At 35.8% G+C, this 17,671-nt stretch overlaps 1 protein-coding gene across 1 annotated transcript in view; it reads left to right on the plus strand.

Moving 5' to 3' along the window:
* The first annotated feature begins 2,063 nt into the window (after positions 1 to 2,063).
* The window catches only part of Ir93a (Ionotropic receptor 93a), a 42,296-nt gene continuing 26,688 nt past the window's right edge, over positions 2,064 to 17,671 (plus strand). The window contains exons 1-10 of the mRNA XM_069825132.1: positions 2,064 to 2,181; positions 4,362 to 4,457; positions 5,002 to 5,151; positions 8,437 to 8,554; positions 9,296 to 9,401; positions 10,352 to 10,513; positions 13,369 to 13,536; positions 15,737 to 15,976; positions 17,170 to 17,276; positions 17,416 to 17,482. Of these exons, the coding sequence (XP_069681233.1) occupies positions 4,376 to 4,457; positions 5,002 to 5,151; positions 8,437 to 8,554; positions 9,296 to 9,401; positions 10,352 to 10,513; positions 13,369 to 13,536; positions 15,737 to 15,976; positions 17,170 to 17,276; positions 17,416 to 17,482 (1,200 nt within the window). The 5' untranslated portion in view covers positions 2,064 to 2,181; positions 4,362 to 4,375. The remainder of the gene's footprint in view (positions 2,182 to 4,361; positions 4,458 to 5,001; positions 5,152 to 8,436; positions 8,555 to 9,295; positions 9,402 to 10,351; positions 10,514 to 13,368; positions 13,537 to 15,736; positions 15,977 to 17,169; positions 17,277 to 17,415; positions 17,483 to 17,671) is intronic.

Here is a 17,671-nt window from a genome sequence, read left to right on the forward strand (position 1 = left end):
AAATTGAAACAACGATAATTTTAGTCAAAACCAGTGGATATCACCCAACTTCTGATATGCCGGTACCTGCAAGACGAGAAATAGGAATGTGCAGATCTATTTTCCAACTCTCTTTGGCTTCTATGACTAGCCTTCCTTGCTGATATATTTTTCAAACACTTAAACACTTTGAATGGCAGCTATAAAGACCAAGATGTTAACATAATAACAGCCAGAGATAAAATTGACCGATTTATAAGGAATCTTCACTTCTGGTTGACATCGCTTGGAAAAATAAATTTTATTCATTCCAGTGCCTTAGGAAACTCATGGAAAATTTAGCTATGACAAAATACTGAGTTTGTTTTTGCGGATATGCAGTTAAGTTTGCATAGTTTTAAATAACAGCTTTTTGAGTAGGCTATTTTCTGGAAGAAACGCAAAACAACTATGGCAGTAACAGATGGATACTGAAACTGCGAAACTGCTTTTAGGCAGTTGCTTTCAATTGACTGTAATTACAAAAAATATATATATGAAGAAAAGACTAATTGAAATGTAATTATATGAACTAATGGAATGTTTTTTTTTCAATACTAGATATTTTTTCGATATTTCTGGTCTTGTCTTATGGCAATGGCTTATGTGTAACCCACTTCTGAGGTTGGATGCCAGTTGAAACTATAATTTCTTTTTTCGCAGAACGTATGGCAGTTGTGGTTCTAAAGAGTGCAAGAATACCTCGAGCTTGCAAAGTAAGATACTACATTTTTTACAGTATTTATAAATTCGTGTTTATGTAAAGTAAGTTTCTAGTCTTTGATTGTCATCAAAACAAAAGCGAGAAATTGAAAACTATAACAGCTTGTAATTATAGAGTTTAGATTTGAGAAACTACGAGTACTTCCTTAAAAACAGGCACATTTATCGCATTTTATTATTTTTTACTATATAACAACTGAAACATTTTTTATTTTTATGTCCAATGTTGTTTATGTTTCTAAATGCAACATAAATTTATGTTCCCCACTTTGGGAATCACTGGGCTAGAGAAAAAGGGTAGAATAGAATTTGAAGTAGGTTGAGATTTCCATGACAGCAGAACATATTGTATGACAAGATTTTAAAATTGTAAGTTGTCATTTAGTAATGGAGTTGGAATTTACGGGAAAAGGGCTACTATGGCCCAGCACTGCGACCTGTTACAAACTATTGCGCTAACCATCAACCTAGGCACATTCCAAAACCTATACCGGCTGACTACACTAAGGTTCGCTGTGTATCCAGGTTTCGAGCAAGCAATTTCCCTCGTCTCTAGGCCAGCCCCCTCCGTGCGTCGGCAGCCGGCGATCGGGGAATGCTATGTAATGATGACGAAATGGAGAAAATAATGGTGACGGAATAATGTAGATGCCTAATATGGGGAAAAACGGGAGAACTTCAAGAAAAACCCCAACTGCAACATTGTCCGCCACAAGTGTCACTGTGGACTTTCAATGAAAAGTAGAGATCTAACCACTCAGCCACCGCAGGGACGTTATTTGTTATTAATATGTAATAAGTTTTACAATTTAATGATGATAATAATGATCCGTTATTTTATGTACTATTTGTTGTATTATAGGTTCCTGATAATGCAAATATTTATCATGTTGGATCAAAACGTATTACGTCCAGACATTACCTTTAATTTCGTTGAACATAAATAAGAAATGATTTCATTTTTATAAGTTCATAAAAATACAGCTGAAGCATTATAACATCAAATTTGTCTTTTTTTTTTTTAATTGTTCGATTCATTTTTACAAGTTCATAAAAATACATCTAAAGCATTATAACATCAAATTTGTCTTACTTTTTTTTTAATTGTTCGGTCTACGAGTAATTCAATTTTTCGTCATTCCTATAAAATATTGTTTCTTGGACATAATACGATTTGAAACGATGCTCTTCGTGTTCTCTTAAGTATTGTGTGCAGCTTTGTATTGTTTCTAACCATATATAACTTATCTGTAAAATAGAATTTTTAAAGCGATTTTGTTTTTACAGCTGTCGTGGCTGAACGAGACTTCAGGGGTGTGGATTACAAATATTTAGTGAAAAAGGTTAAACAAATAATAAGAAATGTAACGTATAATCAACTGTCACATGCCGAACTGAGCTTCTCCTTTTTTACCATCGACGACATACATCTGGACAAAGGTGAGTTTTAAATACGATATGTTTCCTGTCGGTCTTATGTGAAGGAAATTGTTTTAAATTTTTCATTAGCTGATTAATTGAATATTAAATTGCATCTATTAAGTACTAGTCTACTCTCTTTTAACATTTCTTTGAATATACAGTAGAGCATCGATTATCCCAATACCGATCAACCGAAACATCGGTTAACCGAAAGCGTTCCAGCCGGCAAATTATAATTTGCGCGCGAGTCATGTAGAAGTTTCGCTAGCGCTGTTTGCGAGATTTAGTCGCAAAAGAACGAGTCTCAACTCTGCAGCAAACAAAATATTTTTGGACTACTTTTCCTAAACTGTAGGCCACTTTGAACGTGTCAAACTAGGCTAGTCAGTTCTCTGTGTTATTTGTAAAATATGTATGTACAGGTTTGTGTTTAGTATCAGTGTTTCTTTGTTTCATACTGCTCCTATGACACCGGTACAATTTTTTTTAGTAAATGATCGATTATCCAAAAAATCAGTTATTCAAACACCCCCAGTCCCCAATTGTTTCGGATAATCGATGCTCTATTGTATCTTCTTCTGTGGCTTTACTGTCCTTGAAGTTTGACCTTAGCCTCTTTTGCGCTTGTCAACAGCAAGATTTTTTTTTTACAGAGGTGGAGGTGTTAACCCCACGTTCCAACAGCTGCTTTCGGATTGGTTCCCAAAGCTGCATGAATGACGTCGTGTTTTTTCCCTTGTATCTTTTTTTAAGTAGATTATTTTACAACGCTGTATCAACATCTTAGGTTATTTAGCGTCTAAATGAGATGAAGGTGATAATGTTGGTGAAATGAGTTCGGAGTCTAGCACATATTCCTCATATTGGGTTGAGGGAAAACCCCGGAGAAAACCTCAACCAGGTAATTTGTCCCGACCGGGATTCGAACCCGGGCCACCTGGTTTCGCGACCAGACGAGCTAACCTATACTCCACAGGTGTGGTCTCCCCTATCAATATTTACATCAGGTTCCAGTTGATTCCTCTGCTTGTAGAAGGTCGGCGAGAGGGTAATGTTTGATTACTCCTTCCTGTAGAGAACCTTCACTTTTTATCAGGTTTTCATAGTGCATGGGTTATTAGTGTCATTACATTTCCCTGTTTTTTTCTTCCTGCCGAGCAAAATGGTCGTAATATACACAATGGCTCTTCAAGTACTAATAAAAATAACACAAATTCCGATTTTGTTTTCGCTTATTTTGAGAAGAGCAATTTACTCAGCAGTTCTCTCAGTTTGGCCAGAAAGTGTGCTGAAATGTTGCAGGTTCCATTTGAATCAGTGTTGGTGGAGGAAAATAAATAACAATGGCTTATCAAATGAATTTAAAAATAAGGAATCTGAGATAGGGAGACTTTTAAAATGCATATTTGGTTTACCCTTTCTTCCATTGGGCGCATAAGCCCATGAATGGAAAGCTGGACGAGTTTTTTGATTACCTACTGAATACCTTCATCGAAGAAAATTGTGAGTTTCCACTAGTAATGTGGGCGAAATTTAGTTCAAATATGGAACCCACTACAAACTGTTGCGAAGCGTTTCACATTAAGTTGAATTTGGAATTCTATTGATTTCATCAGAACATTTTTCATGTCATTGAGGTTCTAAAATTCAATGTAGCACTTACGTAAAATTTCGAAGCAGCGAAAAGACCAAGAATAGAAAAAAAGAGAAAGATCCGTATATTGAACAATAAATAAATTACCATAGCGAAGCACTTAGACGTTTTGAATATTCAAAATCGATAAATATGTCCCATAGGACTTATTGCAGGAACAACGACGGTATACAATTTCTCTCTTAAATAGAAACATAAGATGTTTTTTAATTATTTTTAATTGGTACAGTTTTTATATATAAGTATACTTATGCGGTATTCAGAGGTATAGCGTTTTATTTAAATAGTTACAACGTCGTGAAAATAATTTCACACTGTCAGCTAGTAACGTGTACAATGTAAATTGCGGTGTTATTTTAAACATGATATAATGTTTGATATGTTATTTATACTGTATGTATAATTTACTTAAGAAAAACTATTCTTTGCAAAGGTTTTCAAAATTTTTTTAGTTAATTCATTATATTGTTATGTAGTATAAACTTTTATCTTCCATAGTAATATATTTTCAGTTTTATTTGCTTTACTTTCAATACTGTTGCAGATACTACAGCGTTAATGAGTATAATGTCTTGTTACAATACATGGAAACTATTCAGACGATTTCAGCATGATAACTTATTGCATCTAGCTATTACAGGTAAATACTTTGTTTATGTAAAGCTATTGTGAGAGCTTATGACATACATACATACATACATACATACATACATACATACATACATACATACATACATACATATACATTACGTACATACGAACTGTACATACATACATACAGATGCAGACCAGCATGATACTTTACTTATAAGTTACTTTGTATAAGGATAAAGTATTTAAGTGAGATTGATGGGTTCTTTATCGGTTTCATTAATTTATTTTGAAAGTTTTATACGATATAACGTGTAAAATTGAAGACCTTCCCGAAAAAAAGTATATAACATCAGATTCTTAAAATATGTGATGTAGGTAAAAAATTAATTTTGAAGAATATATTTATAACAATAAATTATTACGTTCAATGGCTGGGTAAACTTGAATCCTTGTTTAGTCAAATGGCTGTGATAGTAAATATAGGCGTAATGAAATATGCACTTGAAATTATTTTCCTTCCTCCTGAAACATGAATTACAGTTTTGTTGGTTAGGATGTCTTCAATTATAAATTTGATATATTATCTTCAGAGGCGGATTGCCCGCGCCTAAGCAGCAGAGAAGGCATAACAGTACCGCTCGTGGCCAAGAACCGTGTGACCTCTCAGTTGGTTTTGGATGTGAAAATGTCAATTCTGGCATCTTGGACAACATCCATTCTTTTGTATGACGATTCCATTGGTAAGTCAGGGAACTTGAAACAAACGAATGTGTTTAAATATGAAGAGTCCAGTGCAGGAATGATGGATGTCATTTGGAATACATTTTGCAGGAGAAGCAATTGAAAGTTTGAAATGCTTAGCGCTCAAAGCCTAACTGTGATTTTCCGATCATTACTGCACAATGACTATCAGTGTTAATGCCATATAACTCTGTATGTACATTCTATATGTCTTAAGCTATGCATTGACAGTCTTGGTTCATTTTCGACAAGAAAGTGACATCCATCATTCTTGCAGTGGACTCTTCATATGTAATGTCATCTTTCAGGTACTGAATCATTTCGACCATTCTCATCTTCACACTTAAGATAATTTTAAACAAACAGTAGATGACTAGACAGTCGTAAGAAGTGGGACTTCCTGTTTATGTGGTCAGCATGTGTTTCATCTCACATTTCTTTTACCTGTGACGAAAAAGTGGTTTTGGTTATGCCGTTTGCTTATCTGTCCGTCTGTGTATTATGATTTTTCTGAATTACTGAACGAATTTGATTAATATCCAGTAAATAGACTACAAGACAATTAATCCGAGAACGATGTATAGGCCTAATAAATACTATAATTTTCTTAAAAAGTAATAACTTAGGTCTTTATTTGAAATAAAAAATCAATTGCAGTCCTCTTAAAAAATTTCTTTGTGTAAAATACGTAATTTATGTCTTAAATATAAAACATGTAATACATTAAATAAGTGTTAAATTGTTATTCGAATTCCCAGGCTACCAGCGTGCGGTAGTTCGAGCCCTTCATATTAAGTCATATCTTCCATCTATTCTTTGAGGCAATAGGCTGACACCACACAGTGTTTTTTGCGTGTTGCTTAGCTACTCGACGCGCCGACACAGAACCCAGAGTTTACGTCATCAATGATGCTGACGATTTTCATCATATGCGTTTTGTCATTTTTATGTTTCCCACGGTTCCCACCTGCATATTTTGTTTTTATATTTTTCGCCGAACTTCTTATATCATTGTGGTAGTGGAGAGTGTCTTTGTTCGTATTACCGACTTCGTTTATTTTCCTTTATCCGCTGATTGAAGTAGTCGTCCTGTTCACAGAGGCCAATATTAAAAGATAAAGCATAAAATCTGTTGTTCTTTTGAGAGCCCTCTATGGACTTTTACTACACTGTTTCAGATTGATCGTGATCATACTATGACCTAATTGTCTAGTCTTATAATTCATATTAGGCCTACATATACAGAATGTTAAGAAAAAAGAGTATAATACTTTTAGATGAGGTATTATTCATGAAAACAAGAAAAAATGTACTGTATAATACAGATGGACCCTAAAATTAATATATTTGAAGGAACAAGGACTGTGACGTTGGTATTGTTTTTTTAGTAGGTTATTTTAAGCCGCTTTATCAACATCTTAGCTTATTTAGCGTTTGAATGAGATGAAGGTGATAATGCCGGTGAAATGAGTCCGGGGTCCAACACCGAAAATTACCAGCATTTGCTCATATTGGGTTGAGGGAAAACCCCGGAAAAACCTCAACCAGGTAAGTTGCCCCGAGCGGGAATCGAACGCGGGACATCTGGTTTCGCGGCCAGACGCACTAAACTTGACTCCACAGGTGTGGACGCGTTGGTTTTGTAAGAAGAACATGTCTTTTAATGTTAGTTCTTTTCTCGTTTCTGTTCGAATAAGTCACATCTGCCTGTTTACCAGTGTTGCCAAAACTGTAGAATTCCACAAAAGTGTGGAATTTTTATTGCTGTGTGGATTTTGTGTTGAATTCTCACAGCTACACCCACTAAATTTTTTAGTTAATTAAAAATAAATGTGCATATGAAAATACCGGTACATTTGACTCTAAAGTAGCCGTGGGTGAATTATCTAAACCGCGCTTAGTCTGTAGGGGTAGCTTGGATTTTGTCATTATGTTTGAAGGTTTTTGACGCTTTCTTTATAGACTTTCGCCGGTCTTTCAAAGTTTTGAGTGCACAAGGAAATAATGGGCAGTTCTGAGTGACAAGGAAATACTGGGCACCGTTCATGGACTCGAACAGCTGCCTGACAATGAACTTGAGGGGAGTGGTGTCAGTTTCATCGCAATTGGGGTTTTTCTCGGGGTTCTCCCGTTTTCCCCCGTATTACGCATCTTCATCATCCCGTCACCGTTTCTCCATTTCGTTATCATTCCATAGAATTCTGTGATCGCCTGCTGGCGACGCACGGATTTGCTGGTCTAGGGACGAGGGGGGTTGCCTGCTCGAAACCTGGGTACACAGTGAACCTTAGTGTAGTCAGCCGATGTGGGTCTGGGAATGCGCCTAGGTGGAGGGTTAGCGCGATAGATTGTTACAGGTCGTGGTGCTCGGCCATAATACCCCTCTCCCGTAAATTCCATTCCAATGCCGAGACAGACAGGAAGGAATATTGCTTGGGAGAGGAGGGGGTTTGTTATTTACTAGAGTTCGGGCATATAATATAAGAGACTCGCCACATAAATTTAGTTTTGCGAGATACAGTATATAATGGACACATTTGTAATTTAAGAAGTTAAGATTGTCGGAGACTCGAACCTCGTTTTGTACTGTAAATTCATGCCATAACGATCTACGGCTCTACATTCTTGAAACTGCTAGTACAAGATCGACATAATGCTTGGTTTTCTTGTTCATATTCGCTTCGATTGATTTTTTATTTATCGGTTGTATTATTTCTCTCTTCAGAGGCCCTGATGTATTTAAAATCAACCCTCCATTCCATTTTATAACATATTTCAGACTCTTAAACAAACTATAACAAATTTAAATGGTTAATTATGCGTTCTCTAGTGAACGGCAGCTTTGACGAGACGAGCATATACATTATTAACTATCTGGAATTTATAAATAATTGTCGGCGAAGTATACTGTACAGATACGGAATTAAAATTTGCAGCGAATCTTGATAGTTCACCTGCATGTAGGCAACAGTTTCACACGACTGTCCACAAGTAGCATATATACAGGGGCTCTTGTTTACTGCACATACGCAGTGTGTTGTAAGCGAAAGTTACACAGTAAGGGAGCTCCAAATTTTATTTCAGTATCTGTACATTTGTGCAAAATTAATTCCGTATATATGCCTACTACTTAAATCTTACAATTTACAAATGAAGTCATTGTCTAATTTTGGGGTTATAGAGAACATTTTGTGTATGATCAAGAAAACGAAAGCTCGTCTTCTTATCTGGGTGCATGTTAATTAAATTGTACTGAATTGTCGTGACACTACTTTCTGTTTCAGATGTGGAAGTAATGAAAGGAATTATAATGGGCCTCTCTTCCATTATTCCCGGACGAGAAGATAGCACTGCAACCATCTCGGTATATAAGGTGAATAACTCTCGGATAGAGTGGGAAAGGTAAATGAAGACAAAGAACTATACTTCTACCATACTTCACGCACATTTGTGTTTTTTTTTTTTGTATTTGTTATTAATTTCCATGGTTGCCAGTTATGTTTAGCTAACAAAAATAGGACACACTTGTGGCCACCGAATTTTATGATTCTGTTTTGGATGTAAGTATAAGTTAATGTTGTAAAACGAAATACAGTAATTCAGCCAGATACGTCCCTGTGATGGTTGCGTGGTTTAGATCATCAGCCTGTTACGTTGGCGGTTAAGGTTTGAGTCTCGGTCAGGGCTGGAATTTTTCATTAAAAATTCATGATGACAATAATTGTGATGTACAAGGTTGCAATTCATCAGCATTTCTCCGATCACGGTTAAGACTTGCGGTGGAGACTGACACAAGGGACATGTGGAGTTTCCTGCTATACGCATCGGATCTCAGCACATCTGCCGGTGTGGGTGAAAAAGAGCCTAGCTGAGAGTTAATAGCACAATGCATCAATGGTTGCAGTGCTGGTCATAGTGATTCCTCCTAAAAAAAAAGCAACTACTAATTCTACCGAGAATGAAACATAGTGATGCATAGTACAGTATGGTGATTTAGTAACTACTGTAAATAGAACTACTGCTTTCATATATTAATGTTACAGGAAGGAATTATATTGTTTTGTTTCAATATGCGGAATATATAGTAGATTCAATGTAACAAGGAATGATATGAATGAAAATCAATAATACAATTACTTTCAGGAGGAGATCCGTTACGAAAGTTTTGGAAGATTTGCCGGTGAATCGACTGGGCTCTAATTTTGTAGTTTCCGTATCTCACGAGTTAATAGGCGTTGTCATGGAAGTGGTAAGTATTGAATGGTCTACCAAACCATATTGGAATTGAAGTGTACATTCATTTTCATTTACAGGAAAATAAGCATTAGCATGGAAAGTATAACATTTTTCCATTACATTTTTAAAGTATACTTAACGAATGATACATTTCATAAAAATGCATCTTGTCTTCATGCTGATTAACTACTGTGTATTCGGGAGAACTGTGACCACTTGTGGCTTCGTAATATGAGAATCAATATTAGATACTGTAAATTTGGCCAATACTATACGACTTGTTTCTTTTTATTGCCTGCCTGTTCTTTCTATTGTAGAAAAGTGGATTATAGGACTGGTAAGATATTAAGCTTGTTTGCATGCATGATTGTCCGCGTTTAAGTTGCTATATGTACAGTAGTGGCGAAAAAACCGGATCGACCCTTGTAGCTGATTTCAGAGCCTTGTTCACTCCAGACCACGATAGATTAGTAACTAAGACTTTCGTGGTTCGAATCCTGCCTGGGAAGGAAACTTTTTTTTGTTCCTTATTCATATTATTCCCAATACTTTTCGATTGCTGGTAAAATTCATGTTCTGGGAATAATAAGTTAATTAAGTAGTAAAACATCGCTGCAATCGAAAAGTATTGGGAATAAATTTGAATAAGAAACAAAAAAAAAAAAGTTTCCTTCCCAGGCAGGATTCGAACCACGGAAGTCTTAGTTACCAATCTATCGTGCTCTGAGTGAAGAAGGCTATAAAATCAGCTACAAGGTTCGGTCCGGTTTTTTTTTTTTGCCACTACTGTACGTCTTAATCTGTTATTGCGCGCATATTTTATCCATTTTAGAAACAAAAAAAAAAGCTTTCTGCTATCAACACCAGTCTTACCATCCTTTTTCAGCTAATAAATAAAAATAAAGATGTACAAAACTAAATAAGTCGAGGATTATAACTAAATTGTATTTTTTTTATTAACAGTGCAAGAGAGTGGGACTTTCAGAACCAGTAAATCAGTGGTTCTATCTGGTTCCCGATGCAAATTCTATTAACAGCAATATGTCTGCTTATATATCTCTGCTAAATGAGGGAGAGAACATAGCATTTGCTCAGAATACCACCACCAACAGCAGTAAATGTAAGGTAAATGGAAGGAGGGATGAAACTTGTGTTTTAAATTTAATGTGTTTTGCGAATAGAGTAACAATATTTCGTTTTAATTTTGCATGAAACGAGAAAAAATGTTGTTGTATACCTATAATTTGTAAGATTAAAAATGAAGTAAATAACATACTTAACATATCACATAGAACGTCTTTGGAATTCAAATGAATGGCAAAATGTATCATATGACCAATAGTCAAAAGGAGATTTCTTAGTTGGATATTCTGCGATGGCGGATTCGAATCAGAAAAATCCCTAGTTATACTTGCGAAGGAGAAAGTCGCAGATGTTTTTTTTTTTTTTTTTTTTTTTTTTTTTTTTTCCGGGATTCTCCCATTACCCTCGTTTGGCATCAACACCATTCCGTCCGATCTCCATTCCATTATGATTTCCCGGCCGCCGGCTGGCGACGCATGGAGGGAGCTATTCTAGGGACAAGTGGAGTAGCCTGCTCGAAACCTGGATATTCAGTGAACCTTAATATAGTCAGCTCCTGTGGATTGGGAATGCGCGTAGCTGGAGAGTAAGCGCAATAGATCTACTAGATCAGTGGTCGTCAACACTCGCTGAAATGTGCAAAGGGTAAGAGGAGCCGTCCCGTGTGCCCCGTCATGCAGCAGGAAGAGGTAGAGAGCATACCCGCTAGCAGCTACGAGTGCACCATGGTGCACTGTGTTCTCAGCGGGTAAGCGACGCTAGCCCGAGGGTGCTCTGTGCTGACGACCGCTGTACTAGATCATAGTGACTCTGCAATAGTAAAGTCAAGAAAAGCAGTTCACTAGTAGTAATCAGCCGATGATACTGAAACTGATCAGGAAGAGGAAAAGGAATTGGTCGGATCATTGGCTGAGAAGAAACTGCCAACTGAAGGATGCACTGAAAGGAATGGTGATCGAGAGAAGAGTTCGGGGCAGAAGATATCAGATGATAGACGACATTAAGATATTATATGGATCATATGCGGAGACAAAGAGGAAGACAGAAAATAGGAGAGATTGGAGAATGCTGAGTTTGCAACGAAAGACCTGCCCTTGGACAAAACACTATGATTGAATGAAATGATTGAAAGCACACATTGTAGAAGGTTTTCTCGGGATTGATACAGTTTCCCTTTTATATTCCCCCAACACTTTTCACCTCTCCCCCTGATTTCATCTATCATCTGGGGTTATGTCTTGGGAGTAGTGTTGTTAGATGATTTGTGAGCTTGGGAATTTGGACCTTCGGACTTATCAAGTACTCGGCTGGAGGTGGGAGGTGGGAGCTCTGTCAGAGCTGAGACATGAAAGCCCACCTGTGAGTATTGGATTCACGTATGCCATCCAGGTCGCCCTTCGGACTTAGAGCGTTCATCGCATAGGCCTATACGTATAGAGCGCACAATGGGCCAATGAGTGCACAGGTGCATGGGTCCTTCCGGAGTCCTACCCTCCAAAAGCCAAGCCGAAAGCCAACTAGACTAGACGGCATTTCGGAGGGCGGTCGGCTGCTATATGCACCGTAGCATTTCTGGTATGTGACGTCACGAGCTTGTACAGTAGAACCAATCGGAATCAGTCAGTAACAAGTACTTCTCGAGTTCATTTGTTCATGTGTGAGTGTTTCAATACATTGAATAAGAACCACTAACATTTACTGTGTGTGTGTAAGATAAATAAATGAAAGAAGAGACTGTAAAAAAAACAAGTACTGCACAGGCAGGCGCGGAAAGTAGTGTTTATTTTAAAAAACGTTGATGAGAAGAACGCTGCCGGCCATATTGATGCTGGCTGCAACATTGCCAACGCGCAAGAAACGATTGCAGAGGCATGTGCTGTGGGATTGAGAACCGTACAAAGAATATTGTTAGTGAAGGAAAGAGGGTTTATTTGGTGTCCTGCTTACAGTAATTAACGGCTAAGGTCATTATTGTCTTTTGATAATTTAAATTCTCTCCTGCACTATTTGTATTGCATGTGCGCGTGAAGTACGATGTGCAATGTTGTACGCTGCCTTGCTCTCTCTATCTGTCTCACTCGACGCAAACACTAGCAGACTACCGCCTTCCGAATTTCCGTCGACTCTAGTAGTATTAATTCCACACACAGCCTAAAAGCTTTGCCTCAAATTCATTTTCATTAAATTACAGAAGTATTTTTAGAGAACTAAAATATACATGTTTGAGTACAGAAAGCATTAGTAAATTGCTGCATTCTTCATAAAAGTAATCTGCCTGCGAAAATAAATCAATTTTCATTACTCAATAAAATGGTCAGAACTTTGAATATTCGCCATTTGTTTTCTAATATGCTAATAAATATCTATGTATAGAGTAAAATGTTCTTTGAACCTGGAGTTCTCGAATTAACAGTGCAGACTCTCAAAATATTTCTGGACCAATAGCTTCTTAAAAAACATACATTAAAAGCTGATCCCTCTATGAGTTAGTGCTGCAAACTTTAGAAACAAAACGGTATCTATTAACCAGACAAGACCACTTAGATTCAAAGCCCATAAAACTTGTAAAATACAGTAATTTCTCTTCGAAAATATTTCATTTCAGAGTCTTATTTATGTCTTACACTAATAATAAGCAAATATTTATGAGAAAGACTTTTTCATTGGAATTCCCAGTTTTCCCAGAAAGACTGTGTAGCTACCAGATGATTGAGTTTTAATTAGGAACGTCGTAAACTGAGTCCTTCTATGTTCCTCACTCTCTGCGGTGCATGAAGACTGTATAAACTGACAAAACTAAAAAGAGAAATGTGTCAAGAATCAACTTTCGTAATTTATTAACAGTTTTATGTGAATTAGGTATAATTAACAACGTGATATATTTTTTATCCTGTCAGGGTGGGCTGTTCTGTCACATAGAGGAGTTGCTGCAGAGCTTCGTTCTGTCCCTGGATTTGCTGGCACAAGAAGAAGAAGCTATGATTGGACAAGTATCACCGGAAGAATGGGACGTCATCCGTCCTTCTAAGCTAGAACGCCGATCCAAACTTCTTGACTCTATACGTGTAAGAATAAAATTCATATTTAAAGTGATCGATGTTATGCATTATTTAACTAAGAGTCGGAAAGATTATTTTCAGGAAATTAACTATGGTTAATGCAGAGTGAACTGTAAGTAATGCCATTAATTTTACTGGGTTAATCTTTGAGATATTTCAAACAAAAACGTTTAATACAATTTTGTTCGTTTTTGCTTCCTTTTCGAGAAAAAAAATGTTATGAACCTTTTCATAGTGTGTTTTGGGAAAGTCATTGATTTAATTCCCAATATGCTCAGTCAATTTAAGAGAGCAGTGTGTTATAATAATAAATGGTTGGAATGATTTTTGTTTTGTCTTTTACATTTTGCAGAAATTTGATTTGAACAAATGTAACTTTTTGTTCTGAAAAGGAATTTTTTAATGTTACCTTTGTTCGGATCAATTTTTGCACATTTAAAAGATAAAACTGAAATTCTTTCAATAATTTATTATCATAATACACTGATTTCTTAAATAGACTGAGCATAGTGGGAATTCATTCAATGACTTTCCCAAAATACGCTATGAAATATTTCGTATAAAACAGTTTTTATCTCGAAAAGAAAGTAAAAACGAACAAAAGTGTATTAATCTTTTTTGTTTGAAATATCTCAAAGAGTAACCTCCTGAGATTAATGACATTACATACGCTTCACTCTAGTTAACATAGACAAACACAAAATCTATTATTCTGGAACGTCTAATGGCGAATATCGTTATGATGTGAGAATAGTAACAAATAAATCAATTAACTGTGTTTTAAATTTTGTACTAATCTCAGAAATATTTATGTTACTCCAGCTAAATGCTAGCTAAACCTGGACAAGTTAACATCGTTCAAGTCTATGCCCCAACAACAGACCATAGTGCTAAGAAGTTGAAGAATTTTACATCCAGATTTCAGATGTAGTCCAGAAATTTCCCAAACAGGACCTCACAGTAATTATGAGATATTTCAATGCGAAAGTCGGAAAAGGTCGAATTGAAGACTATGTTGAACCGTTTGGCGTAAGTGAAAGAAATGAACGTCAGGAACGTCTTTGTAATTTTGTATCGGACTTGAATTTCATGATATCGAATACATTTTTCCAGTTTCCACCAAGAAGGTTGCATACTTGGAAGTCACCAATGGCTAAACCAGGAAATGTAGTAAGGAATTAGATTAATTAGGTATATTTATTAAGTAAAAGACACAGAAACAGCCTAACTTCAGTAAAAACGTACTCAGGAGTAGATATACTAGAATCTGATCATAACCTATTATTGGGAGTATTTAAAGTAAAACTGAAAAGACTGGAAAGAAAGGCTACCAAAAATGATGTTAGAAAATTGAAAGAGCCATCTATAATAAATCAAGTAAATACTTTAGCGCAATTCCGGATCAGCAGATAAGGCTTAAATCGGGCGTAATGTATTATATTGTTTAAAAAAATTAAATTATCTTTTATCTAACGATGCTCGCAACTGCAAAGGTTATATCAGTGTCGCCGGTGTGCCGGAATTTTGTCCTGCAGGAGTTCTTTTACATGCCAGTTGGCTAAATCTACTGACATAGCCGCCGGCGTAGCTTTGTCGGCTAAGGCGCTTGCCTGTCGATCCGGAGTTGCGTTCGGGCGCGGATTCTATTCCCGCTTGGGCTGATTACCTGGTTGGATTTTTTCCAAGGTTTTCTCCAATCATAAGGTAAATGTCAAGTAATCTATGGCGAATCCTCATCTCTCCAAATAACATTTCGCTATCACCATTCCCATCGACGCTAAATAACCTCGTAGTTAAATAACAAAGTAAAAAAATCTACTGACAGAGCCTGTCGCATTTAAGCACACTTAAATGTCATCGACCTGAGACGGGATCGAACCTGCAACTTCGAGCACAGAAGGCCAGCGCTATACCGACACACACGCACAGATATATATATATATATATATATATATATATATATATATATATATATATATATCATATATATATCATATATATGTGATATATTGCATCATTAATCATTTTATTAATTGAGTAACAAATTTTCAGGAATGAGTAATAGTAGAAGTAGCAGTAGTAATGGAAGTAGTAGTATTATTAGTAGTAACTAGAACAGTAATAACAATAAAACTGCCGCATTTTCTCTCGTCTCTGTTGAGCTAAAGTGGAGTGTAAGGAGAATATTATATTTGCCTTATTTCAGACGTACCTGAGCGAGAGAGGCCGTTGTGACAACTGTACCATGTGGACGTTTAAATCTGGGGATACGTGGGGATTGGAATATCAGGAACAAGAGCAGAAAGACAGTGGGAGGAAGATTGCCAGACAGCTTGTTACTGTTGGGATCTGGACACCCCGCGAAGGTATCAAGATGTCGGATCATCTATTTCCTCATGTACGACATGGTTTTGCAGGACGAAATCTTCCAATTGTTTCTTTTAATGTAAGTTTTTGCTGTATTGTTGGTCTGATAATTCTTTATAAAATCTTTAACAGAAAATTTTACATTTTCCTTTATTCCTTCTGTTTTATTCTTCCTTTCTCTTTCATTCGCTCTCTGTCTCGTTCACTTTTCATTTCTACTTTTCTCACTGCCTCTCTATACATCTTTTTCATTTTTACTGAATCTATTTGTCATATTATTTGTTTGTTATTTTATTTATTTTTATCCCGTTGCTTATATATGGGAAACTCGGCTAATTCCGCAGAAGTGCATATATGATTTTACTGCGGCTTTACAATAGCGTGAACGTAAGTTTTGAGAGGCTGCTAACAGGAGGCATGTCCTCTGCAGTATTTTAGAAAAAAAATCAAGGATATTGGTCGACACCTTTGTTGGCAATACAGTGAAACATCGAAAGTTGGCTGTTTTTAGTGTTTTGCTACACACCTGTGAAGAAAGTGAGCATTGTTACATATAAATTGTTCCTTTTATGTTACTTTCATAATGTATTTCATAATTATTTACGACTGCGGAATTAGCCAAGTCCTATTGCGGATTTATCCGCATTGTTGCGGAATTACCCGAGTTACTCTTTTTCAACTGTAATGTATGTACAACTAAATATATTTGTATTTTAATAGGTCTCTTTATCTCATTTGGTAATGAAAGGTTTCGTCCATGTCTACATACCTTGATAATATTTTTCAATAAACATTTTGATAAAAATATGATAGATAATATTGCGGAATTAGCCGAGACTCCCATATATATATATATATATATATATATATATATATATATTATAATTCTGTTTTGTTTATCGCTTTCTGTTTCCATTCCTTTCCTCTTTCGCCTTCGTTCGTTTTTTCTTTTCGTTTTACCCATTTCTTCATTTATATTCCTTTTTCATTTGTTTCACTTTGTTTTACCCTTCCTACATTATGGTAGTCCCACTGTGTGTGCGTGTAATATCAGGATGAAACAGCTATTATAAGTTAGGGTGGAATACAGCAGAATTAGATAAACCAGAAAGAGAAATGACACTGAGAGAAAGAAACCAATATTATCTGCTAATTTATGAAATCTTCATGAAATAATCTTCCTGAAAATTACGAATAAAATTTATGATAATGTTTGATATTGATTGTATCGTATAGAAACATTTATTCGTATAAAAATATGTCTTGTTTCAGAACCCTCCTTGGCAAATTATCAGATATAATGAAAGTGGTGAAAATGTAGAATTTAAAGGATTCGTTTTTCAAATTGTCGACCAACTAGCCCAGAGCTTAAATTTCAGGTACGTTGTATACTTAAAATTAAAGTGAACTTTTGTGTAAATTCGTATAATCTATTATTAGACTATATTATTTTATTTATTAACAGATATGAAGTCTCATTCTTATGGAATTATTTTGTAAATGGAATTTTCTTTACAGCTACACTGTGATGTTTCCTGCTAACAACAAGGATGGTTGGACTAATGACAGCAGCATTTTGAAAGATGTAATACACCCTTTCTTCAATATAAGATATATTAATATTAAAAGTCAAGTATATTGTTTGGATAATATAATCGAAATAGAGTATGAGAATTTAGCTTGTCATGTAGGCCTATAGTTATTATTACATCAGCTATTAAGAAGTAAACTGAAAGGTAATTTAATTTCTTAACTTACTTTTTCAGTACGAAGG

This window comes from Periplaneta americana, chromosome 4 (assembly GCF_040183065.1).
Source record: "Periplaneta americana isolate PAMFEO1 chromosome 4, P.americana_PAMFEO1_priV1, whole genome shotgun sequence".
Classification (NCBI taxonomy): domain Eukaryota; kingdom Metazoa; phylum Arthropoda; class Insecta; order Blattodea; family Blattidae; genus Periplaneta; species Periplaneta americana.